The sequence below is a fragment of the Plectropomus leopardus genome, chromosome 12 (genome assembly GCF_026936395.1).
Source record: "Plectropomus leopardus strain MGB_pleo_1.0 chromosome 12, ASM2693639v1, whole genome shotgun sequence".
Lineage (NCBI taxonomy): Eukaryota > Metazoa > Chordata > Actinopteri > Perciformes > Serranidae > Plectropomus > Plectropomus leopardus.
In genome coordinates, this window is record NC_142187.1 from 10,412,745 (window position 1) to 10,440,000 (window position 27,256).

At 39.8% G+C, this 27,256-nt stretch overlaps 1 protein-coding gene across 16 annotated transcripts in view; it reads left to right on the plus strand.

Annotated features, from left to right (window-relative positions):
- The window catches only part of LOC121951641 (partitioning defective 3 homolog), a 315,087-nt gene that overhangs the window by 34,962 nt on the left and 252,869 nt on the right, over positions 1–27,256 (plus strand). For all 16 annotated transcript variants that reach the window (XM_042498044.2, XM_042498056.2, XM_042498052.2 and 13 more), the window contains exon 2: positions 18,673–18,774. In XM_042498044.2, the coding sequence (XP_042353978.1) occupies positions 18,673–18,774 (102 nt within the window). The remainder of the gene's footprint in view (positions 1–18,672; positions 18,775–27,256) is intronic.

The following is a 27,256-nucleotide window of genomic DNA, read 5'->3' on the forward strand; positions in this document are numbered from 1 at the left end:
CAGCCACAGTTTGTTTCAAACATAAACAGGACACTGGCACTCACAGATAAATGTAGTTCTAATGTGGGCAAAATGAACACAAATGGACACGTTTCAGCCAAAAAGCCACCATCAACATCACGCTGATGACAGCTTTTGTAGCCAGCTATGCCCTCATCAGCCGTCATCAGCTTCACGCCTATGACAGCTTTTGTAGCCAGTTATGCCCTCATCAGCCGTCATCAGCTTCACGCCTATGACAGCTTTTGTAGCCCATTTTTTCTACGATAAATAAGCTAATAGCTCTGTGAGTGCAGGTGTTGTGTTCATAACGCACCTTATGTTGTTTAGGTGTTTTGGTGTGCTTTTGGAGTGCGTGCTCGGTCTGTTTCAGTCATGGAGATTTTTCTCTGACATGCTGTGCCCTGCACCTGGAGAGGCTTTTTGGAGATGGGTGGGAGGGGGGAATAACTGGATTTGCTTTTGAAGTTATCAGGGATTGTTTTGATTATGAGTGAGTCTGATTGCTGTTCACACTCAAGTTTGACCTTTTTTGGGATGGTCAATGTCTGGGTGCGAACTGATTTAATGCCAGGCTCCAGCTGTGGCTTTTTGGAGATGGGTGGGAGGCAGGCAGCAGTTATTTCAAGGGTTTGCAACTTGACATTGCCCTGCTTGTCTCTGGACTGTTTGTCCAGCTCATTGGAGCTGGGTGGGACTTGGACGGCAGCTGATTTGTCTTCAGGCACCTGCTTTGTTTCACTCTTTCTCAAGGCCTCCCTCAAATCTGAGCTCTGCTTTTTCTCTCTCAGGTACAATTTTTTGATGTCACCTACTTTTACAACTATTTTCTTATTTTCGCTTTTATATTCCTCAGCTTTCACTTGCAACATGTTAGCCTCTGCTGTTAAGGTCTTTATCTTTTTACTTTGCTCTATGATCACCCATTGGCACTTTTGGATCAACTCTAATTTCTCTGGAGGTGGCAGCCTTGAAACACTGTGCCTCAGCTCCTCAACCTGCTTCTCCTTTTCATGAATTATGTGATCCTTCCTCATCAGTTGTTTACTCTGGATTAACAGTTTGTCTTGTAACTCTACATATTTCTCGTGCATGACGTACATGTCATGGGGCACTTCATTCCATAAGGTTGGTGGACGCTTTATGTCCAGTTCTGTGAGTGCCCGTTCTAGTTCTATTTCAAGGGCAGAATAACTCTTTTCCATGAGAAGCACTTTTGTTTTTTCGACAAGTTCCCGTCTGTGGGTTTCAGCTTTCTCCTTCTGAAGTTTGTTGTTCTCCTCCAGAAGTCTGATTTTCTCCTCCCGCAGTTTGACCTTGTCCTCTTGAATTTTGCATTTTTCCTCCTGAATTTGATTCGTCTTACCATTAAGTTTCTCCACCTCCAGTTCGAGCACATGGATTTTCCCTGCCAGCTGTTTCTCCTGCTTGCTCAGAGCCACTTTAAGGGACTTGTTTGTCTTTCTTAACAGAAAGTATTCTGCTTTGTATGGTAGCAGGGAATCTCTTTCTTTGGTCACCTGTTTCAATTGCTCTTCTAATTCATTTTCTCTATCTTCCCTCTCCCTGGTTTTAGAGGGTTCTTGTTTAATCTCAGGTGGGGGCACCCTCAGTTCCTCCAGCTCTTTCTCATATGACCTAATTTGTTCATTAAGTGATATATTTCTGTCCCTCACCATCTCCATTTGATTTGAGAGTTCTCTAATCACACAGAGAAGCTGTTTTTTACTTGCTGTAGAGAGAGATTGTAATCCTGCCTTTGTTGCCTCCATCTTTAGCTAATCAAATTAGTGATTCTGTTTTGGATTGTTTGATTGTTGATATGTAGGTCTGACCGCTGCAATGTAAATTTGTCAACTGGAAGAGATTAAAGAAGCTTCATATGAAACTAATGCTTGATGACATCATTGCATTCCATGATGACAACACTGTTGCATCATCAAATTCTGCTATGATGTGTCATGAAGCAGGACATTCCATTGTTAAGCCCTACCCACAAATCCACAGGGGTCAGCCCATAGTTGACTGTGTTGGCCCGTTGCTATGATACGCCAGCATGTCTGCTGTATTGGATGTGGCAGGTCTGCCTTGTAAACAAATACTAGTAGACCTAAAAACTGTGGGTTTTCTGAATCAAATACACTTTTACTGTTTACGTTTAACTGAATGTTTTGATGTTTAACTGAATTTTTTGACGTCAACAGAGTTGACCAAAGTGCTGTATATTAAAAAAAATCTCTCTCTCTCTCTCTCTCTCTCTCTCTCTCTCTCTCTATATATATATATATATATATATATATGTGTGTGTGTGTGTGTGTGTGTTAAAATTTATGTATCGTCATTATCAGTTCTGTAACAACAGACAGTAATTCAAACAACTTTTCCTTACATATTGTTCCTTCTAACAGTCAGGAATACCAGTCTGATTGCGTGTTGTGTTTCTGCAGAGTTCAGTCCATTCGCTTTAGCTCCCAACAGACACACAATTGGGCATAGTGAGGCATCCACATTTAATATTAAATCTTTGAGAGCTGGAGTGACAGACATCTTTCACAAATGTTTAAACCCCTGAACAAATTGTTGCGTTTTCTTTCAAAAACATTGAAAAAAAGGCAATAAGCAACTTGCTAAGAAATGTTCCACAAATTGCAAGAAGTTAATTGATCTAGAAAAATATTTCAAGGGGAAAAATGTTTAGTAACAACCACTGTCCTAGAGGCTTTCAAGCATGTGTCCTTGGAATTCGATGTGAGTTTTTGGGGGCAATTTTAATAAGGAATCCATTCATAAAACAGGTTGTTCTGGAAAGGAGAAGGAATTGACTTTGGTTGAACCGGTTCTTTAAAGCAGCTTGATGTTTTGTCTGTAAGACTTCCACCTCTGATAGACAGGATATCCTTCTGTCACATTCCCCGGAAAACAGATAAGAGTAAGAGATTGTTTCCTGATAGCAGTCAATCATTGTGCCATCAGAAGTATCTCAAGTGACAGTGTTTTGTAATACGATCCTGATTGAGTTGTTTCTGACTGCAGTCAAATATAATCAACAAATTGTGCTTATTTGCCCCTGTATGAATTTGAAGATAGATGGGTCTGATTGCATTTAAACAGCTTGGGTTCAGTTACAGAAAATTTAAGTGAATTGCCATGAAAATCATTGGCTGATGGTGCAGAATTTGTCGTCCAATGTTTTAATGTCTGGTAAAATCAGACAATTGTGTCTGAATATATTGTACATGTTGAAAAATAATTGCTGAAAATCAGAAAAGAGAGGGAACTGAACTGTAGCCACGTGTATCCACCAAAGTGTTTTTTTTCCCAGCTCAAGGACCTGTGAGGGCACATTGGAGGCGCAGCGGTTTTTTTCAGCTGAGGCCCTTTGGTTGCATCTGGTTGCTTTGTTTTGAGATATTCACAGAAGAACATGTTAGCGCAAGGCAAGGCTATAGCATGCCGGGAGAGAAGATGGACCTGCTGGTGTGTGTGGGTTCATGAGGGGAAACACAATTATGTTTTCTGTATATTGACATATTTCTCCTCCATTGTTGTTGCTCAGTAGGTGCACATGTAAGATGTGATAATTTGTGTTTTTGCGGCATTTATCCCTTCTCCACTGTGATTGAAAGACTGGGTAGAATGTGACAGTGCAGAGTGCAGGGTTTTAGCCAAAGGTGCACATTTTTTAACTTGAAAGAAAAAAAAAAACACCCAAAGGGCAGCATTTGGTGCAAAAGTCACTCTAAACGCCGCTTCAAGCTGCTGGTGTTTTTGAGGTAGCGTGAATAAGCGGCGCTTCCATTGCAAAAAATATGCTTGTGTCAGGAACAAAAACACTTTGGAGGACACGGCTTGTAGTCTGCTGAACAGTTTGATTTTTGTGTTCAGGATGTTTTGGACAGGCCTTAAGTCATGGCTCAATGACACAGTGCAGCTAACCTTAACATAACCCCTCCCCTGCACTACATAAACAATACAGTATTGGTGGTTTGCACGTTCAAACGTGAGTTACAAAAAAAGGACGAAGGGCCTGAGTATGAAGTCATAGAAAGCTTAGAGACAATCGTCTGATGCGATGACCGTGAAGGCGTGTCAGCTGCCGACCCTTTTGAGTGCGATGGCTCAGGTTGTTCATCTGATCTGATCCAGCTGCTGGTAAAATCTCCTGCACCTGTCTGACGCACTTGTTTCTCCTTAATCTGCCCTCATCATCTGACATTCTCTTGCGAACACTTCCACTGATTTTAAACCATGTGTTTTTGGAAATGTGGGTAGTTTATTTTAATCTGAGTGACAGAATTTATTTCGGTGACCAAGGACTAGTAAAACCTGTAAACTGCAAAATCTGAAATGTGGACCCACCGCAGAGCTCTGCTTGAAGGGAAGTAATTGAGATTAGTGTTTGGTGTTTAAGAGTGATCAGAATACTATTTCCTTTACACTGAGCCAAGATTACTATCCTGTCTATAGTGAGATTTATGCTGCATGAAAAGATGATTCACAACCTGATACAGCTGTCAAAACACGACATATAAATGCAAATGGAGCACTGCTGCTGGAGCTCAAGTATCAACTCAATTTCTTGCACCGTTCACCCTGTACAGGTTTTTTTTCGCTCTGCAAGAGTATCAATAACCAGCGACACCGCGGCAACCTGATACACACTGTCTCTGATGTAAGAGAACAGGTTATTGTGTTGCAGTGTGTGTCCCTTTTCAGGTCATATTCAAGAGCTGGACTGCAGTTACACACATGTACACAAAAGAACACATGCATAAAATGTCACACACACACACACAGACACACACACACAGTTATCTGTGCACACAGGTTGTTTGCAGCATTGCTCACTGGGTTAGCTCACTGCTACAGGAGAGGAGGATCAGTGGAGTGTGTGTAGTTTAAGGTACGGATGGGATGTGGAAACACCACTGTGCTTTCAAGAGGAGAGTCAAAGTGGAGTCTTATCAAGTCAGCCAGGCACAGGTATGTTTAAACGTTGCCATTGGTGCTCTGTCGACAACAGTTAGTGTTGCATCCTCTTTTATTCTCTATAGAAAGTTATGTATCATTGCTAATTGTTTTGTGTTTAGTTTGAGGATTGGGATCTTTTTTCTTTTTTTTTTTAATGTTCTGACATTGTAAAGCTGATCCGTTTCTGGTCCTTTCATGGCCAGTTGTCAAAATGCCCAGTTGTGCAGCTTCAACACCGGAACAACACAGAGCTGAGAGTGAATCAGCAAAGCTCCCCACTAAAATAAACAGCAGTTTTAATCTATGACAGCAGGCAGAGAGGACTGATGTGGACAGAGCTGCTCCAGATAAAAACAAAGAAACTGTCTAGAAAGTGACATTTTGCAGGTGCACCACATCTTTGGGGTGATCTTGTTTATTGAAAACTGTAAATTAAATTTTCCTTCATGCTGGAGAGAGGGAGAGACTGCTTATACTGGCACTGAGTCAGTTTACATGCATGAAATATCCTTCACTCCAAAAAAGACAATATTCCTACTAAGTTGTTAACATTCAGAATGTTGTAATTTTTCTGAAAAATAATGGAATATAAGTGTGCATGTAGCCACTGATTTTCTTTTGCAAACATTAAACAAAAAGCTATAGGATAACTTTCAGTGGATTATAGTAACATTCCTGCGTCTGTTTTTTGTCGTACCTTTGCAGTTAGATGATGAAAAAGACAACTCGTTTCACCTTCAGCGAATCAATAGAGTGTTACAAACATGCCTAATTGATACTACTGAAGTTTCCTCATGTCACTCTTGTCCGCTCTGCTGAAGGCAGTGCTCAGAGGATAGTGTTTCTTTTGTAGTCCAGATCCGTCGTTTCCGATGCACCTGAACCAGTCGCCTCTGATTCTATCTTGTTTCTGTTGTTGCCGCATTGTAGGCTTTCTCTTTGTCTTCATCTCTTTATCTGTATGCTTCTCTATACCTCCCACTTCTTGTGGTTTTCCCTCACATTGGTATCAAGAAAGAAAAAAAAGTCATCTTTTCTCAAGTCCTTTCTTAGATATGTCCATCTGTCAGTATTCTTGTAAGAAGACATTTCTTTCTCTCTCAGCTGTCCTGCTTCCACTCTAGTCATTCAGGAACATGTTTTTTTTTTTTTTCAGCCAAACCTGAAAATAAAAAACCTTAATTGAATGAAATTGTCTAATAATAACAGGTTAGGAAGTGGAGGTGTTGGGGGCTTCTTGGCTAATCATGCATTGAATCAATTTCTCTACTCTTTAGTTCCAAGTTTTTGTTCTGCTGGATTCATTTATGGCCTCTTTTTATCGCCTCTGGCACATGTGAACAGTTGCCAGGTTTAGTTCTCAGCTTTGCCTTTTTGAAAAGCCGTCTTAAGAGTTTCTGGATCGTTTTTTTTTTCCCCCCACTGGGACTTGATTTCTATCCCTCTCGTTGAAGGATCAAGAGCAGTCTGGCCAGCGGCGAACATTTGCAGAGAGCTGGTGTAACTGTAGACACCATTTTAACGTGTGTCTTTAATTTACCTCCACATTTTCTCTGAGATTGACTCTTTAATAGAGACCAAACTCAACAGTGATTTCCGACGTCAACTGGGAGACTGAGTTAAAGTTAGCTTTGGTCATTTTGCATTATTAAGGCTGGATTTTTTTTTTTTTGCATTGGCTCTCAATAGCATATGCAACATAAGGTGCTATTTCCTGTTCTGACAAGGCCAAAGGAATTTCTTTACACTAAAGAATAAATTGTCTATAAAACTATGTTCAAAAGCAAAACATTGTCCTCTTGAATTCATGTCTGTTTTCTAAAAAGTCTGATTCAGTCTCTCTAATGCCCAGTTCCCTGTCACTGTGAAGCTTTTGACCAACAGTTGGCTTATTTTACACAGGTTTTTTGCCAAATACTGTTAAAATCTCTGCCATTCCTATGAGTTGAACACTAAGCATGCAGGGATTATTATGTTTGGCAGTATAATGACCACAACATACAGACTGTTTGACAGAACAATTAGTTAAAACAATTTAATACAGTTGCCTGACAGCATGCCTGTCAGTCTGAATTGTCCTGATGCGGTAAAACTCTCACCTGGTGCTCCAATGAGACGAGCAACATGTGACATTTATAACTGTTGTAGGAGGTTTATCAATCGTCACATATAGTAGATCTCAGTTTGGAAAAGCAGGCTGGAGTCTGACATGGTAGAAGTCAGCGGCAAAGCGTATTTTAGTCATCTAAAAGAACTGGTGTTTCTCTGGCAGCAAAAGTCAGGAAACACTGTGAATTACCTAAGGTTATCGCAGTTTCTTTTTTAGGTTTTTTTTTAGTTTTTACTTTACATTTTTCACCACTTTCCAGATTAACTTTTGTACAAACAGTTTACATGAGAACAGGTTTTACTATATGAGAGTAGATGTATTATTTTAATTAAATACATGCAGATATACTTAACGTTGCCTTTTGGTTGATTTCTTACCATTTACAATGTGCGACTCCGTGGCCTTGATGAATGCTGCCACTGTTGCGTGTCGACAGACAGCTGAAGTCAGGGTACATGGGTTTTCTCTGAATTCAGTGGGTGTTCCAAAGTACTTTTTCTAGTAGGAGGTCGGAGTTCAGATTTTCTGTCAGCCCTCTTTGCTCTTATCTTTTTTTAAACCGGTGTTTGATAAGAAACCTCCCAGCCTCTCTTCTGACCCCGCTGATTGTCAATGTCAGCCAGTTAACATTCGACCTGTGTGAAGGTCACCGTGGCAATGCAGTAAAAGACAGTGTGTTCCACTGTTGATCCTAAATGCTTCTACTCTGCTTTCCTGTTTAAGCAGCTTATAGCTGTGGCAGGGGCCAAATGAATTGGTAAATGTATGTGAATATGTCATTGCATGACACATACAGAATATGGCCTGGTGGATGTTTATTCTATTCACTTTTAGCCCATTTACTGCAAATCACACACTAAATTCTGACTTTTCATTTTGCAAAACCATCTGCTGTGTTTTAGAAATTTGAATGTGTCTTTTCTACCTGCGGGCAGCTGATGGTTTCATGTCATATTGAAAAAGTAGGAAAACATACAAAAATCTGTGAAGATTATATAGAAAGCATTTGAAAAAAATAGCAAGTATCTGATTTCTCCCGTGTTTACAAATGCGTTTTGTCCCATGGAATTAGAATCTGTGTGGCAGTAGTTTCATGGTGAGATGTGCGTTGTTACTCGTATATGAGGATGTCAGACCGTGTGCCCTCTCTAAATTTATACAATGTTTCGGGTTCAGCACAGGCAGAACTCGACATGACATCTTTTTTTCCCTCAGCAGCAGCTTTAGGAGTTTGAGTTGCAAAGTGAATAATTGATCTGTTGATTCGGTCAGAGCTGATCAGATGGTTGGATGGGAAGTGCAGCTGCTGCAGAGACGTTTGAAAGCTAACTTTTAGACTCAGTGCAATTAAAGTTTAAGTTTCGCTTTCGCTGTTTCTGGTGTTCTGCTGCTACATCTGCCAACAATACACTCTGCACTCCGACAGAGTGGTGCAATCAATTACCAAACACAATATGTATTCCAAGAGCGCTCCTGAACAGTCTGGCTCTAGAAATATATGATCAATAAGCGGCGGCAGATGAATAAATGAACGTGTAGGAAACCCTGCAAATGTGTGTGCAAACTTGCATACACATTTGTAGAACTTATTTTAAAGAGACTGATATGTTAATAATAAATAAATATGAATAAAAATATTAATAAAATATTTTAAAAAGTTTGATCTTCACCAGCAGCCAATGTGAAGCTCAAAAAAATAACCCAAGTGACTGATGGAATCCAGTTTTCTGTATAGAACAACAGTAGACAAGAGACTATCTGCTTAATGAAATATCCGGATGACTCAGTTTGTTTGGAAGCAAAGCTGCAGGCTCCTAAATCTCTCTCGCTCTCTCTCCTTTGAACCGCATTGTCCTCCTTACTTCCCAGCCCTGCGGACCTTCTCTATCCAACTCTCCATCCTCTCTTCCTCTCAGTCCGCCTTGGGTTTCACTGCACAGGAGGTAGAAATTAAAGACATGAGACTGCTATGTGTTCATTATTTATTATGTTAATCAGGCTTTGGGCCAAAATCTTCTGCTTTTGTCCCTTTGCATCACATGTGAGATCAGCCTGTTCTTTTGCATTTTTCACAGGTTGCCTTTTTGTTTGGATTATTCTGCTTTGATGCTGTTAATCAGATGAGTAATTTATATGACGAGGATCTCTCTGTTCCCACCACTAAATGCAAACTGGTTCTCTCTCATGCTGAGGCCGAAGTAAAGACTCTCTTGTTTGTTCCATTTGAACCTTAACGTGCTGATTAATTGTACCTGCCTCAGTTTTAATGTCTGCTCTATTTTTAGAGCGCAGTATGTTAAACTGTCAAGCGGTTGCCTGTTTTGATCAGATACACGTCTTTCTCTGAATGGCGACATTGTTCTGTGTGGGGCTCGATGCCATTGAGGTGCTTGCTTTTGCCAGCATTTTTCTCTGGTTTCTGTCTTGGTTTACACCCCCCGCCCCGCGCGTCTGTTTTTTTTGTTTCTTTTTTTTAAACAACAGCCGCAAGATTAGTGGAGTTGAATGGTTGAATGGAAGGACACATGGGTGAAACATGGATAGATTGCATGATAGAAATGTAGGGCCTTAGAGCAATAACCCAATAACAGCTTAAGTGGTTGCAGTGGAGCATGTCGTAATAGATGAGAATGCAGTATGAAGAGATGGGCAGAAGAGAGAAAGATTTAACTCTAGATCTTTGGAATAACTGGATTTGCTGGTTTCATATGCTATCCTTTTACAGTACTTATACCTAAGTGGTATTAAAAAAAAAGAAGCTAAAAACATATTTTTCGTTTTTGAGCACAAACACCCAGTATCTTAACCAATTTTGGTACTTATCAGTAGGATTCTGGTGCATAGTCAAATTTACATTGCCAAAAGCTGACCTGAGGCGTTAAGACACTGACGACCCAAACCACTGTTCAGCCACTGGTTAATGCCGGGGTATCAGGGAGCATCTGCTGCCCTAGTTTTTGAGGTGTGTCCTGTAGACATTGGTGGTGTCATGGTATCACCGTAGACCAGGGTATTTAGAAATATCAATAACATCATAAATACAGGTGCTCCTCTTTCTATTGAACTCATGTAGTGCACAGCACGCACCACCAGAGCTTTACTGGTAGTACAAGCGGCTGAGATGAAAGACACTGCAACACTGGGTCGTGGAGGGATAAGTGACAGGATTGTAAACAGCTGCTGGCCTGCAGAGGCAGAGAGGGACTTTGGGCAATAATGGCATACTTTTTACATCTAACCTGATGATTTAAGGATTTATTTCGAACAAACCAGAGCTAGTGATTGTTGGAACAATGGACTTCCTAACTAGATTACTAGCAGGATGGTTTTGGTGAGTTTTATTTTGTTTCTCTCGAGTTTGAATGAAATATGCTTTATGATCAGTTGATGAGGCAGTTCACCTTTGTCAGTCTTCTGTGACAGAGAAAAAGTTAAATTTAAAGGAATAGAGAAACCCCAGGTGAGGACATGAAGTGTGACAGAAAACCTGGACTCTATTTTTAGCAAAATCTCGTAAAACCCTGATATATTAATTGTAATTCATATCTGAGAGAGTCAGAGAGACAAGCAACTGCCTTTTTCAAAATGATAAAAGCTTTGAAGTTCATGAGTGGAGTATTCACTGACATGTTTTTAATTGTAGAAGAAAATCTGAAAGTCTCTTAAGCTAGTTTTAACCAAAGACCTTTCATAAGGTTTCTTATTAAAAAAAATAAATTAAAAAAAAACAAAACAACATTGACTTTGAGCCAAGGGAACTGGAGGTGCCGAATAACTAACTCATATACAAATTTTTAGGTATCATTCCTGGATTTCTCTGTTCATGTTTGCAAGTTTCTGCCATTGTAACTGAAAGTTTCTATTTTGACTGTGGAAATCTTTTTTGAGAAAGATGCAACATTGCACCTTTAAAAGATCAATATATCAGTCAAAGTGTGAGGTCTTAAATAATAACAATAATCAATTGATACAGTTTGTAAACAGTGCTTTGAGTGCTGGAGATACATTTCTTGGGGATCTGATCAGTTTTAATTAGCAGTCTTGAACTTGTAAATTCTCAAATTATTTTGAAAGTGGTCGTTTGAAGTTGACTGTAAAACTGAGAACTCATAAAATGTATTACAAGATTCTACAAAGTGTACATACGCTCACACACGTGTATAAATATGTACTCACAGAGTGGTTGCAGGTCTTTGTTTCTTTGGCACACTGACGCATCTGTCTTTGTACAGAAATGTGTCTGTGGTTGTACACGCATCACCTAGCACTTGAATGGCATTTCTCAATTTCCACCTCTCTTCTCACTGGTGTCATTTATACTGAAATGAAAGGGTCTTTTGTTTCTTACCTCAACCTTGCTGTGACCCCACAATAGAGGTCACTTGCAGCGGTGTAGCCCTGTGCACACATCCGACATCAGAAGAGATTGAAAGGGGATTTGTCTAGCCTGATAAGTGGAGCAAAGAGATGTTTGTCTGTTACAGAAGTCAGATATTCTCCTTTTGGAAAAGTGACAGCCTGATTACTCACATATTTCACATGTTTTTGAGTCAACGGCTCTTTTTAAGGCCTCGAGGAAACAAGTAGTAGTTAACCTCTATTTATCCAGGGAGGGTTCGCTTACAAAAGAGGCTTTTTTTCCAGCAGCTTCATATTTTTACAGTCACACCTGAGCTGTGCCAGCTTCCATTGAGTCGTTCAAAGAGAGCAGTTGTGCGTTTAGCTCCTTTTCAGATGTCAAAACCAGATTACCTCATTAAATCTTATGCTGACATGAATGCAGATTCATTAAAAGTTTGATTTCGTCCTAAAAGGTACAAACAGTGTTTTTTACTTACATATCGCACTTCAGTTTTCCTTCAGGACTTTTTAAATTACAGGAGCAGGTCTCTAAGATCCTCTACAGTTCATTTTCTTTTATCTTTCTGAGGAATTTATTTTAATGTCTGAGTGACTCTAGTCACATAACTCTGACTGAAATCACTTACTTGACTTGGGATCTAATGTGGGACTTGATAACTGAGTACTTGATGTACAAAGAAAGGACTTTCCACCTCTGGTTAATCAGCATTGGTTGATGAAAAGGCAAATCATTGCTCTTAGACTGATTTTAACAGCCCACAGCTTGTTGTTAAATATACTCCATGTGGCCCATCACACAATTTTGGTTAATCAAAGATCTCTTGGCATTCTTTCTATTTACTTCACACTTGCAGAACTATTGCAGTTTGTAGACATGCACCGAGCAGAAACTAGGAAGCCAGAGCCAATGTGTTTTCATGAATATAAGGTAAACAAGCAAACTGATAAATACCCAGCAGCAGACATTTCCTGCAAGATAGCAGATATGACCACAGTAAAGTAAGGTGGAAATTACAGAATTTATTGATACTGTATCAATTGTTAAAAACACTGAAGTGATTTTTAATTTAACTTTAACTTGTGGCAGTGGTTCATTTTGTGTTGTGTTTAAACCGCCAGCTGCTAGATAGCAGTGTAATAAGATGAAACTGTTGGGATTGTCTCATTTGTATGCTGATGGTTTTGTTTTGTTTTTTGAATAAATCATATGATGTGAGCAGCATTGATCCCTAAACCCCCATTCAAAAAAAGTTAAGTCACCCCTGTTCTGCTGAGCATAGAAAATAGTGAAAACTGTTCGCTCATACCCATTTTGATGGAGGTCTCGGGCAGAGATCTGAAAACACAAACCAAAACTACACCCACTGTTGGACAGCATTTGTGGTAAATGGTAAATGTAAATTGGTTGAACTGACCCTTTAAATTGACAGCGCATCAGGGTTTTCTTTATGAAATTTCCCATTTTAACTGAGCACTACAAAAACCATTTACACACACACAGAGAGAGCATATAATAGAAATGAGCCTGCTGTATGTTGTTAATCCATCGTTCATTAGTGTTGCCTGCTGCGAGGATAAAGCATGTGTTGGTGCAGATTTTGTTAGCTTTACTGTGTTCTTTTTAATCACTTCAAGTGATTAAAAGTGTCACATTGTCTCAATCTTAGCAGCCTTCCACCATTTCATTGCCTTTAAGTGGCTCCCCTCAGTCCCCATCTGGCCTTGGTGTGGAATAAAACCCCTCCCTGCTCTAAATCCTAAATCCACAATCACTCAATTATTCTTTCAGATCTTCTGTGTGTTTTCTGCACCATCCTTTCTAACCAAACTGAGAGAGAGGCAGGGAGGAGGCTGCGGCAATATGCATTTTTTAGCAATGCAAAGCACTCTGGAGAGCACAAAACGGTGTCACACTAAACTTGCATATTAAGTTATATGTGACGCGTGTTTTTGATCTGCTGTAAACCCGCTTCAGTGCAGCGCCGCAGGGTTATAGTGAACTGGATAGATAGGCGAAGGATTCCCAGAGAGAACCAATGCAGCGCTTTTGAATACGAAATGAGTCTTAATGTGTGTCAAGTGTAGGACAGCATTCTGTTAAAGTTTTATAAGGACAAAGAGGGGGAGAAGGAGTGAGACTGTGTGTGGCTAAAAAGACTTTAGATGTTAGATGAAAAGTAAAGCAAGAGGAGATGGCGAGGCAGGAGGAAACATGAACAGTGATTTTCAAGTGTTTAAAATGTTAGATTGTTTTGTGCAGCATGCATGGGAATAAACTTTTGAGAACATTTTGCATCAGCTCTCACAGTAATCAGTTAATGTTACTGTTCGAATGCTCTTTTTTTAACATGGAACAGAAAGTGTTGCATGCATTCACATTTGATGGAACATTTAATAAAGGTCATGGTTTCATAGTATTAGCAAAATTAATTTTAAATTTACACACAAGCGAGTCTGTACCATACGCTGGATGGCTGAAATTTTAGATTAAGATCTTATGTTTGGATGTAGTGTTAACTAAATTTACAAAGTTGATTGTTCACTGTGGACTATCTTGCATCACTATTATGTATATCTTTGTCACTAGCTCTGTATTTGAGGGATCCTTGCATTGGTAGCTAATGTCATCAATAATATCAGTTAAAGCTATTTCTATGGAAAGGTTTTCACCTTCAAATAGTAGGATCTGCAAAATTACTGAATGCCCAAGACTCGGCTGCTATTGCAGAGCAGCGAGCACCTCAGGACTGTTCAGCTGTGTGTAATGTAGTGCTGGGGTTTCCCCGTAGCCGTCGTCTTTGCCTTGGCCTGCATCCAGGTCTGTTGAGATGACAAGGGCCACAGCAGGCGATGCAGCCTTTGATCTCACTTTATATCTGTCCTTCGTTTCTACGCCGATCTTTAGATAAAAGCCTGCCAGATTAGTGTCACGGGAATCTCAGTTAAAGCCAGAGGGAACAGGCGAGGGTAAAAAATGGACATTATCTCAAGAAGTGAATATCATCCAGTTTTTTTAGTATCAGATTAGACATAAAGGTAATTGAGTCAAATGATGGGCTGTATATCATCCTTTTAAGTGGTTATACTACACACCTTATGGCTCTTTGTATGTGTGTTTATGTTTCTGGCATGCTTTAATCTTGTTTACTATGTGACCCGGTCTGCTGTCATAAGTTTGGCACTGTGACATTTGCTGTGAGCTATTTTTACTAGATGAACTTGGCTCCACAGATTGACACAATAACACACACACACACACACACACACACACACACACACACACACACACACACACACACACACACACACACACACAGCATTTAACATAGTCTTTGATGTGGCCTGCCCTGCCCAGTCCCAGCAGAAACGCACTATATGAAATCGATATCGCCAACCGCCACACAGAATAAGCCCACACAGACACATATATCAACACTATGACAACATCACTCAAATCTAAACTTAGGACAGCCTGAGGTCTCCAGTCTGATATCCTTGTGTCTTATTGTTGTTTGTGTGCATGGTGTGTAAGGCTCCATTCAGATATTTCGGGGCGCATGGATGCATTCCTTGTCCGATGTGTTCTAGTTGTATCGAAACTCTAATAGTTATCATTATATCCACTCAATGTTTGGGTACTTTTTAAAAAAAATATTTTTTATTTAAAACATTGAAAGGATGGGAGTTGGATGTCCCTTTGTGATTTGTGTCCCCTCTCTGACTTCTGAGGTTTTTGTGGGTCTGTGATGCAGCACAAGTGGGAGTCTATTTTTTTCTCCCCTCCAGCAGCACTTTTTTTGAGTTTTAGTGGCAAGATGATCTGTCTATCAGTTCGTGTTCGGATTGATCAGAGCTGATTCTTGTGTGGTGTCAGAGAGGATGATGTGGGGGACAGTGATTACAAAACATTGTCGAGATAGCCCATTATGAGGCTTCAGCCTGAATCTTCACTGTAGGACTCAAAACTTTATTCTTCGTGCACTGTCGGAAATCAACTTCCATTTTGGCTCTGGGGACTTGAAAATTTGCATTGAGACATTTTATACAATGATCAATAATGGATTAATTCAGAGTATTTGATACAAAAAGCATTAGCTGCCCTACGTGCTTGTCAGTGATTGCATTGTTGTTGCACATGTGTGAAAATATTCTATCCACTCGGTTTGGGCAGATTGTTATTTTTCAATCAAGTGCATAAAAAAACAACATTTAGTCTGTTTATTCTCATTCTAAAATGGATATTTCAGTATTTGGTGTTAAATGTCAGATCCTGAGTCATGTGATTTTGTCAGTGTGTTTGTGTGAAAAAAACGACTTGTTTTAACTTTTAATGTTTTTAAGGAGATGTCTCAATTCCTCCAAAAGAAAAGAAAAAACAACTGAAATGTGTTTCAGCTTAATAGCATCAATAACACCTAACAGACCTTATACAGACATGCTAGTCTTTTTCTTTCAAGTAGCTACTTGGAAGCAAAAAAGAAGACAGACAACTTAAAAACAAGCTCTCAGACACGCGCACACACACACACAGACACACACACACACACAGACACACACACACACACACACACACACACACACACACGCACACACACTGACCTACAGTCATTTGTTTGCATTGCTTTGTTGACTGATGCAGATCTACTGAGCGTTGGCTGTTTCCTGCATTTCTGTGTCAGATAAGAACTTTACAGCTTAGCCCTGATTTTCAGGAGCTCTCAGGCCAGCTGTTTTTTTTAACCTAAAGCTTTAAGTCACAATATAAATGTTGTTTTTTTTGTCTATTTCTATATTCTTCTGCACATTATAAAGAATCAGTGTATAGGCCTAATTAAAAAGAACAGTAACTGAAGATATGCATGCTTTGTCCACGTTTGTTAAGAGTGTGTGTGTACTACTTTTATGATATACATGAGCTGACATTTGCAAACTTTCTCACTTTTCCTTTTAAATGCATGTGTCCCCTCTCCAAATTTTGAGGTTTTTGCTGGTATTTGAAGCAATTCAGGCAGAGCTCTCTTTTTTTCTTTTTTTGTGACTTGCAGGATGGTTCATTGATATGTTGATAGATGGCTCCACAATTATAGTGTTTTTTTGTGGTGGTAGATGTTTCAATCGTGGCAAACCACCACAAATAAATGAATGTGTTGGAAACACTGACTGAACTAACTCCAAACATGGGGTAAGTGTGACATCAGTGGGTCAGTGGTAACGCATAATGGGAATAACTGTTAACGCGCTAACAGATATCAGCACAATGGTTGTGATAATAATATCCTTACAAGCTATCACTTTTACTTCACATGCTTAACATGAACAATGTGTGCTCACACTTACAGTCACTTCCTATCCTGCTTACTCCCATTGACTTTTTGCCCCCTCCATCGCAGTCACATGATGAATATAGAAAATTACACAGGAATCAGCCTCTGTGGTCAGAACAACATTGATGAACAAACAAACAAAAAAAACTTTGCAAAACTGCAAACCGTTTTTACCAAGATGGGGCATTTCTTTGGGGTAAGAGATCTGTGTGTTTCTATTTGTGTCTAAATTCAGATTTTCACACTGAGCTCCATCAGCAGGAATCCACAGCGTCTCTGTGTATACTGAGTGACACAGGCTGTCACAGACCATGACATCTGTCACAGCAGTCTGACAGTCTGTGCACGTAGCTGACAGGAAGCAACACAGAAAATACGAATGCAACTTTTTCTTTGCTCTTTTGTACTCACACCCTGTCACTTTCATGTCTCCGTTGCTCCACTTGTCATTTCAGTGTTGGATCTTTCTGTATAGGTTGAGGTTGTCCCCATGTTTTGTCAAGAGGGACTTTTTGTGTTGCTCGTAGTTGAGATCACGAGTCATGCTATCAGCTTGAACAGTGCTTTTTTTATTTGGAAATTGGGCTACTACTTTTCTTCCATGGTTTGAAACACTATGGCAGCGGGCTGTTAACGAATGATCTTAAAGTACAGCTAAACGGTGCACTAGAATATGTTTCTGAAAACATTTTAGGTGAGAAATGGGCAACACAGTAACAGACACTTGGTTTATATTTTATTAGTGCTGTCTTGGTTTACCGTTTGATCTGAGAGAGAGGGAGGGGTGGCTTTCTTTTGCGACTTATGTGTTATTATCCCACTGTAATGAGTCTGGTGCCCTTTGCAGTGAGCTTTATGTGTTGCAGTGGGCTGGAAACTGTACAAGTGGGTAATCAGGCTCTCACCCTCAGGGCTGCTGTGCGCGGGTTGAACCCCAAGCAGTCACGCCTTGACTCATAACTTTGTCAAATGATGCCTACACAATCTCTGTACTTACACATTTTTACAGTCGTGCACTTGCATTAATGATCACTTTGCACATTCTGTCTGCAGTAAAGTGTACAGTCAGATCTGATGTTTTTCTACGTGTGTTTTTGCATGTCAAGACATCGAGGTGAATTTCCACAATTATCTAGCATTTGAAATCCCAGTTTATGACTGCTCAGTGTGATGAAAGGAATATTATACCTTTTATTGCCTCATTTTTTAATGTTTGTCATAACACTGTGTGTAAAACACTTTAAGCGGAATTTTGCATGAATAGTTATAGGTATCACTCACCTCTGTCCTAGACTTTTTCAGTTTTTCTTCATTTGTTCTGCTTTGATTTCCACCCCCTCTACACTTTTTTGATTTATCGCTCCTCTTCTGCTAATCTGCTGTGACCTTTGCATGTGTTGTTCCTGTCAAATCATTTGACAAGAAATTGGACTCAATTATACAGTAGCTAGCCATGGCTGGGATTCCCCCCCGGCCCTAGTGATTCGTGAGCATCCCTCTTTAAGAGCCAACAATGACAAAATGAATGTCATGCTTGAGTGCCTGTTTGAAGTTTGCCCAGACAGACTCGTATAGGATTTAAGCTTTTATTCATACCTCACTCTCTTCTTGTCAGCACTGCTTGTCAAATCATTCTTCAACCCTGTAATCAGTTCTGTGCGTGACTATTAGTCTGTTTTTACAAACTCTGCATTTACATCACATTTCATACTTCACATTTATCTAAAAATATTGGTTTTATTTTCATAGATTATCTTTAAATTCAAATGTCATTGTCATATAGGTCCTGTGCTCCTTGATGCGCTTCCATTTAATTAGGGCTCCAAATAACAGTGTGTTCTGTTTTCACCTCAGTTTTGGCTGCAAAGTGTTTGAAATGTGTCTCTTTCTCCTGTTTTTTTCCAGGATGCCAGTTATTGGCTGCAGGTCCACCGACTGGAGCACGGTGATGGCGGCATCCTCGACCTAGATGACGTACTGTGCGATGTGGCTGACGACAAAGACAGGGTGAGTGATGCTTGGATTATTAGATATGAACGAAGTGAAAGCACTGATGAAGCAAGACACAGACTTTAGTGTTTTTTCCTCCATGCTCTGTTGACTCAGGGCTTGAGCAGGGCTTCTCGTTGATGTTGATGGCAGCAACGTGTGATCAAGGTGTATTTCCTTCTTCAGCGGCACATTTGCAAATTGTTGTTTGCTAGCACTTCTGAGTGGTAGGTCAAGGGAGTGTTTTGTGTTTTTGCAAAAGCAAATATATACGGTGCAATGTGACAAAGAAGGTACAGCTTGCAATGTTCAGTGTAGGACTGGGTTAGTACTGGGCTGGTGTAAAATTTTTCTAACCGATTCAGACCAGACCAGCATACCAAATTTTATAGTTTTGACTCAGCAGTGGATCCCAAGTGGAACACAATGCCATTGTGTCACAAAGTAGCCTATCTTGTAATTAGCGCACCCTGGCGATCTCACTCAAGTCAGCTGACACTTATATTGTTTTTTGTGGTTAAAAAAGGAGTCATGGTAAAGATAATTGCTTGATTTAACTTCATGAATCAGCCTCTCTTCCTCCCATTGTGGTGCTTTCAAAGTGAGCAACAGTAGCTTTTAAACATGAACATACACAAGTTGAGCTCTTACGATGCACCCTGTTACCTGCAGCCAGTTCAGACACCTCTTTCATCAAATTCAAATAAAAAATGTTGCCATATTGGTGCAGTTTTACTTTTATTTAGAGAATTTGCCATGTTTTCTCTCGTCACCCCAAAAACGTGAACTTTCTTGAAAACAAACACAGTGTATGCCGCTCTGCTCCTCCTACCTGTACTGAAATTGGATTTCCTCTGTAGCAAATTTTAACTTTTTTTATTAATAATTAATAATTAGAATTATTCTACTTGAAAATGTGGGGAGTACAATGTAATATTGGCTCCAGACATATCAAGATTGTAGGTGTTTCAGTGTATTTTGAAAACAGGCACTGTACATTACTGTTAGAATTTGGCCATACTTTTACAGCAGTTTGTTACAGTGATTTTGTCGGTGCTCAGCTCACAGCCTGCCGGACACCAGTGGCTCAGTTAGTCAGTTTATGAACATACATACTATTATGTTCATTGTGTTGTTGTATTGCTGATTACAAAGGCAATACGAGTTGGATTTAGCACCGTGATGCTGTCTGCAAAGGCTGTTGATCATACACTTGTTTTGGAAAATCATTTGTCAGATTTATGGTTTAAAAACCTTGGAGTTGTATTAAAACTGGTTTTGTGTTTCTATTCAAGGCAGAGGAGGTGCTTCCTGATCAGATAAAAGATTTTTTTGCGTACCAGAGCAGCCCTTATCAGTGTCTCAGCTTTCATTAATAGCACTATTTACCATCTCTTTGATCAGTGAATGCCTCTATATGTTTACATAAGCCTTGCATATCTTTTCTGTTAATCTCATCAGAAAATAAGTAGGTCTAGGTCAACATGCTTTGCTTGGGAAATGCTAAACACTGACTCTGACACTACTAAGAAAAAGAGTTTAATGTAAAATGAAATATACCAATGCAGCTTTAATTGACATTTTTACACACTGCTCTCTCTGAAATTGGCAAACAGCCTTTACAAACAATATTTTACTATAAGGTCAGTTATGCCTGCAACCTTATATTTCATGTCCACCTTTTGCACCTACTGCTGGAGTGATATGTTTCTGTAGATTGTGTACTACAGGCTAAGTAAAACAATATGTTAACTAGAATTTAGGCTGGGCGATTTGGAGAGAATCAAATATTATGATACTTTTGACTAAATACCTCAATATCGATATTGCGATGGTACTGTAGAGTTCACTTTTGATGCTTACACAAAATAATTACACAATCAATTTTTTAAAAACCATCATCAGTAATGTGGATATAGTGACAAACATAAAACACAAAATATTTAGATAGCTCAAATCCATCGCAAAATTTGCCTTTAAAACAAGGAAAAGACAACACTTATTATATTTAGTCTCATATCACGGTATCCATATAATATCATTATATTGCCCAGCCTTAACTAGAAGTAAAGGATTAGATTGCGTGTGCAGTTAGTCAGAAGTTACTCGCACTAGTTGACTTCAGGCTTTGAACTTGGCAGTGTCAAACGTCTGACAATCATGCTTCCTTACGGCCGGGTTCATCCATCGCCTGTGGTGCGGTTTGAGAGAGAGGCTCATCCTGACTGACAGCCAGGAGTTCACGGGGTCACATTATTTACTCTGGTCACATATTTAAGTAGATTCCCTAGAAAGACTAAAAATGTTAATCCCTGTGAAACTTGGAGTGACATGATATTTCTTTGTGCCGCTTTCAGATGCGTTTCACAAGTATGTAAACATTTGAACCCTGAGCACATGCAAGTGCAATTTCTTTCTAAAATAGAAAAAAAGGCAGAGAGCAGCTTGGCAAGAAATGTTCCTGAAATTGCAAGAAATTAAAAATGTTAGTCTTTTACTTTAATTTGTATACCAAACAACTAGTCAAAAAACAAATCAGTAGATTTATCAATAATGCTCCTTTGATGCAGCCCTAATGTTGGCTGCTAAAGACTGACAGGAATATTAACTTTTATTGTGCTCATTACCTTATGTAAATCAAAACTGAAAACAACAATTACAGAAGGAGACACGTCCCTATAGGACTGGTTCTTTGTGAAACAGTAGCACTCACATGCCATTGCAACCACATTCTTTTTTTATCAGTAATTATACAGTACAAGTACTATGCAGTTAATTTGAAAGTGTATCCCTCGAGGATAGCAAATGTATTCATCAGACAATTATTCTCTGTAGTTGGTCCATTAAAAGAAGATTTCTGCAGCTGCTCAGAAATCAAGCAACATATTCTCAGAGGTGAGGAAAAAATATTTATTTTCTTAAAAAATTTATTTAGTTATCCAACCAAGTTATGGACCAACTTTCAAGGCCCTGATGGGAATCATGTAACTCAAGCAAAATTTGACGTCAAGTAAGATTATGTAGTGTGTAAGAAATATTTGACCTCTACCTTCCATGCCTTGAAGGATGTTGATCTTAAAAGAAATTTTGACGCCGTTGGTGGCCAGCACTCTCTCTTGCAACTATGTCAACCTCATGTTTACAGGCCCCGGGTGTAAGTGTGTATCTGCTGGTGTGTAAATGAGTGTGGGTAGGTGTGTGCCTTCTTGTTGAGCTGTCATCATGCTATCTCTTCACATCCCTCTCTCTGTCTGTACCTCTCTCTCCTTCGTCCCTACAGGCATTTTCCACTGCAGGGAATGTGTGTTTCATACATGACAAGCCCACAGCTTCACTGACACGAATCTGCACCGCTCCGGCTGCTTTGACACCAAATCCATTGGGGATCAATGTGTGTTGTGATTTTCTGCACAGCTTCAATGTTGATGATTAAAGAAAAAAACACACTAAATGAAAAGTATTAGAAAACATGTATTTCTGAGCAGCAGAACGTGAAAGATCGTTGAGAATAGGTTTACGTCATAGACTGTATAATAATAACGGACTTAGCTTTCGTGATGCCAACCAGTGATATGTGGACTCACGCTTTGAAGCGTCAAGGTTTGGCATTTTGGCCATCGACATCTTGGATTTTTGGAGCCAAAAGTGACCATATTTGGTACAGGCTGGAGCTCAGCCGCACAGGAAGTGCCCTGGACTTAGAAGACAATTTGACAGTGGCCTAACCGTGTAACAGCAAAATTACGGGTCCGTTACATGATGCCATTGGGCTCAAAAAGACTGTCCCATAGACTTACATTGGGAAAGAAAATATGTAAATCAGCAGATTCATTTTTTTTAATGTCACAAACCTTGAGAAATGACTCGTTCCATCATCAGGATTGGGCCTGATAACATTTTGTAAGTTTAGGCAACAGACAGGTTAAATAATTTTATCCCCATCCAGGTTAGGTGAGGGTTAAACTGCAAGTAATGGAAGTCAGCTGCTTGGTTGCCAGAAGTTAGACATTTCTAGTGCTTTCTCTTTGGGCCCAATGACATTAAAGAACCAAGTTATTTTACATTTGGGAAGTTTTCTGGCTTTCATAAGAATAAACAGGGCCCTGCCTCTAATGTTGCCCTTACTTTCCTTTTTACATCCATGGTGGAGCGTTGGAGGAGCAAGTAGTGGATCTGACTCATAGACTGTGGTGATGACAGCTTGTCACTCAAAGCAGCCACACCCTTTCTTATGCTTTATGTTGGGCATTTTAATATGGTGGTCTGTGGGGATTGACTCACTTCTAGAGCCCTCAAGTGGCCATTAGAGGAACTGCAGTTTTGCATTTCTGTGTTGGCTTCAATGTTCAGCTTTGGAGGTTGACACTTGGTTTCCACTGGCAGCCAGAGGACGGGCTATAACTAACAACATTTCAATTATTGAAACAGCATTCCTTTGTTTTTTTGTTTTTGTCAGCCAATCAATTCGTTAAAATAAAAAAATTCCGTGGCATCCTAGAGCTCGAGGTGACTTCCTTCAATGATTCTTTTGGTTGCCAACCATCAAGAAATGTGGAAGAATGTTTGGCATTTTTTTGTAACTAACCCCACCCAGACATACTTTAAGACATAAAAACACTATTTGAATAACAATGTGTGTCTTAAAATGTCATCTACTTCCTCTCCCTTGATATTCAAATATTTTTCATTTCAAAAGTTTCTCTTCTGGATACAAGATGTCCTACTTCACAGGAAAGTCCATTAGAATAGTGTGTGTGCACTGTTTCAAGATGCCACATCACACTCAAAAAATTTCACAAAATCCTTCTCATGTGTGCTCATCTGAAACCCAGATGACCGTGAAAACCGCCCTCTAGAATCAAAGTCTGCACGTACATTATTTTGCACAGTGAGGCTCAAACATCCAATTAAAGTACTGAGGGGACGGTCATGAGTTAGATCAGTGAAGATGTCCCACACATCGTCTCATCTAGTTTCATATTAAATTAATAAGGTGTTTCAGTCTCATGGGCTTTCTTCAACCAATCAGAGGACCACGAGAATTGGGTCAATTTGTGCATGAAGCCAGTCAATGGAAAAACGGACATTTAGGTTACTGGATCAAAAATGAGCACTAAGCGAGACGACTTGCAGAAGTTCTTCACTTTTATTCAAGTTACGCTTCCTCTTGGCACACTGGTCACACATTCAGGTGTGTAGAGATATTATTTCAATGTTTTGATCCAGTTACGTCAGACAAAATCTAATCAAAGAACAAAAAAGACATAACATTCTTGCTCAAACTTGAGCTTTAGTGGTTAAATTTCCTCCAGCCCACAGAGTGCCATCCTCTACACATCACAGAGGTTTGAAGCAGTGTGATGCTGGCCGTATATCAATATTTTCTTGCTTTGCTTTGTGTCTCTCGATTAAAATGTCATCCTCAGCTGATAACCTTGGCACATTGAGAAGATATTGTAGAAATGCACTCTGAGGCAGAATCTGTGGTAATGAGCTGGATCGCAGTGGGTTACGTTATCTGCCATGTAGCCAGCAGCCGGTAAAAAGGCATGCAACAGGGCGTGTGGTTTCTCTGGTGCACTGTTTGTTTTGCTAAAAATAAAAGTATTAAAAGTTTGATCTTGGCAACTTCAGTCCTGACACACTATGCTGATCCTGTCCTTGAGTAATGAGTCCTGAGTAATGAGTGCTTGTACCAACTTTGTTGCCTCAGTATCTTGTACTAAGTCTAAAAGTAGCAATGAGCACTGTAAAGTTATGTTTTGCGAAATTATTGTTTCTCTCTTCAACTGAAAGCTGCACGTCCACTGATAAGGTCCAACTAACATCAATGGTGCTGTACACTTGGCAGAAACTACACGGCAACCTAATGGGGTCTGAAGGCCCACTGAAGGCTGTATATCGCAGGACCCTTTGTGCAAACTGACTCCTTTTTAAATCCCTCTGTCAAGACTAAGTGTTTGCAGACTAGTAGAGCCAGAAGAGCACACAGTGGAAAGTGGGGCTCTGAGCCACAGTTCATAGCCTCTGCTGGCCCACATCCCTGCTATGTGTGTGTATGTGTGTACTTGTGTGTGTGTGTGTGTGTGTGTGTGTGTGTGTACAGTTTGTATCCTCAGAGAGCACAGCTGTGAGGCTATCTGCAGAAGTGTGCCGGCCACGAGCACAATTGTTTGAAAACGAATCCAGCATCTGCGAGGTTCTATGTATGTTATGGATACATGTCTGTCCATGCCTGTTTAATTCCTGACCTCTGACCTCAGGGAGATACCTATTGATGTTAAGCACAACTGGTTGGCGTAAATTAAATTTCTTTTGTGTCCAGCAAAATCAGCATAGGAACAGAAAAACACAATTGCTGACAGTGGCTTGACCGATGTCCTGTTGATATTTTTTCAGTCTCAGCTTGTGTGTGTTTTTGAAATGCTGCTTTGGCATGGGGATTCATCTCGAAAATCTCAATCCAGTGTGTTCTCATATTATAAAAAAATTTAATTGAGATGTTCAAATGCATTTTTTTCCTTACCAATACCGATTCAGGTACCTGACCTGCATCAGCCAGTACCGATACCAATCCATACTATTATCTTTGACAGTTGTATACCAATAATCGTAAATGGATATGAAATTATTTCTATCATTGTTGATTTGCATTGCTCAGGTTATACATTACACATTTTGCTAACAGCTAACTGTGGTTTTCCTCAAAAAAATGATTAGGCTAGGTGGCAATCTGATCAGAGCAGATCAGATTGATGAATGGGAGCAGCAGCTGTTTTTAAAGGGAGTGAAACCAAACGTTTAAACCCAGCAAAATGAACTGTTGAGTTCCACTTTTCTGTGCCAGGCGTTCTACTGCTCCCTCTGTGCCCAGACTATGCTCTGTGCCCCGAGAGTCTGATGCTATTGATAACCAAATGGTATATTACAATAGTACTCTTAATGAACTGTCTAGCTCATAAGTAAATGAATGTGTGGGTAATCCTGTTATGATTTTTGAGTTGGGAAGAAGAATGAAAGCTGTAAATTTACCTGGGTGTTCACTATAAAGTTTACTAACAAATAATGTGGTATCACATCGGTGCATAGACTTGCGTACTCACCAATACCCATGCCAGCATTTTAGGCAGTACTGACGTCACTTCTGAGATTGGCTTTGGTATCGGATCAACTCTCTATATAAAGCAGATCTTATAATGTAGCCTTGACACAACTGTTACACTTGAAAAGTGGCTTTGACTGTCATGAAATGAATGATTTGCCAACAAATAGATCAGAAGTCTTCTGCTACCCTGTAGTTACATCAAATGCCCCAATTTGCTGTACCAAAACTAAGGTGTTGAAACGGCGTCAAAAGTGACTTCTAAACATTTTCACTTTACAGATAGTCCCAAGCGTGTTTGTGGAGTTGATGATTTTGCATCTGTCCACACATTAATAAGAGATCTCTGTTGTCTGTTAGGTTTTTAGGGTCTGGAAACGCTGCGTCTATGGAGATGAAAGTCTAAAACATAAGATCCACATTAGAGTAGACTTGGCCTGAGAAAAGAGGGCAAGATGAAGGAGTTTAACATGTATGCGAGAGTGATTGACTCCCACTAAACATGTCCGGTGGTCTCCTGGCAGCTGTGACTCATCTCTGCCATTCCACAGGAGCTTTTTAAAGACTGGAAGGAATGGCTGGCCCATCACACAAGGACACTTTTATTAGCTTACACTGGAATGAAACACACAGGCCGCATGTAGCATTCATCTTGGAATACGCACTTAATTTTTAGTGCTTTTTGAGTGAGTGTGTGTGTGTGTGTGTGTCTGTAAAAGTCAAGTATAAAAGTGTGTGTGTGTGTGTGTGTGTGTGTGTGTGTGTGTGTGTTTTCGTGTAAATACAGTATGTATCTCCCCTGCCAGGAAAAGTGGTGGCTTGCCCTCGGACTTACCAAATGTTTTTCCAGATGCCATCTTTCCATCCGTTCATCATCCTTCCTTCCACTTTTTTCCACCTCTCATATGAAGTGAGCACTATGAGACTGAGCACTATGACCTTCATTAACCTCGGTCACTGGTAGGAATCCACTCTCTGGCAGCTGAATCTGCATTAGTACAGTTGATGGTCATCATGTTGAGACCATGGAACATACTTGTTCCTGATTGGCTGGCTGGTGTCCATTAAAATCATGTTAATGGACACCTTAAACATAATTCTGGTCAGCGCTTAAACAACACGTCTAAATCAGGCTGTGTGGTATATTATACTACATGTAACCATAGCAACAGTCATTCAGCTTTATGCTGTGTTAGTTTACTTAAAGTCAGGGGTGAAATTTACTACAAACAAACAAATTAATCATGATTTAAATGCAGGCAGTCTGTTTATTTGTTTTGGCACAGTTGAATTAAGTGTCCAAGAAACTATTTAAGTGAGCCAGCATGTATGAGTGGTATTTATTTTCCTTTTTTTTAAGATTTTTTTTTAAAGAGAGCTTTTTTTTGGTTCAATAAT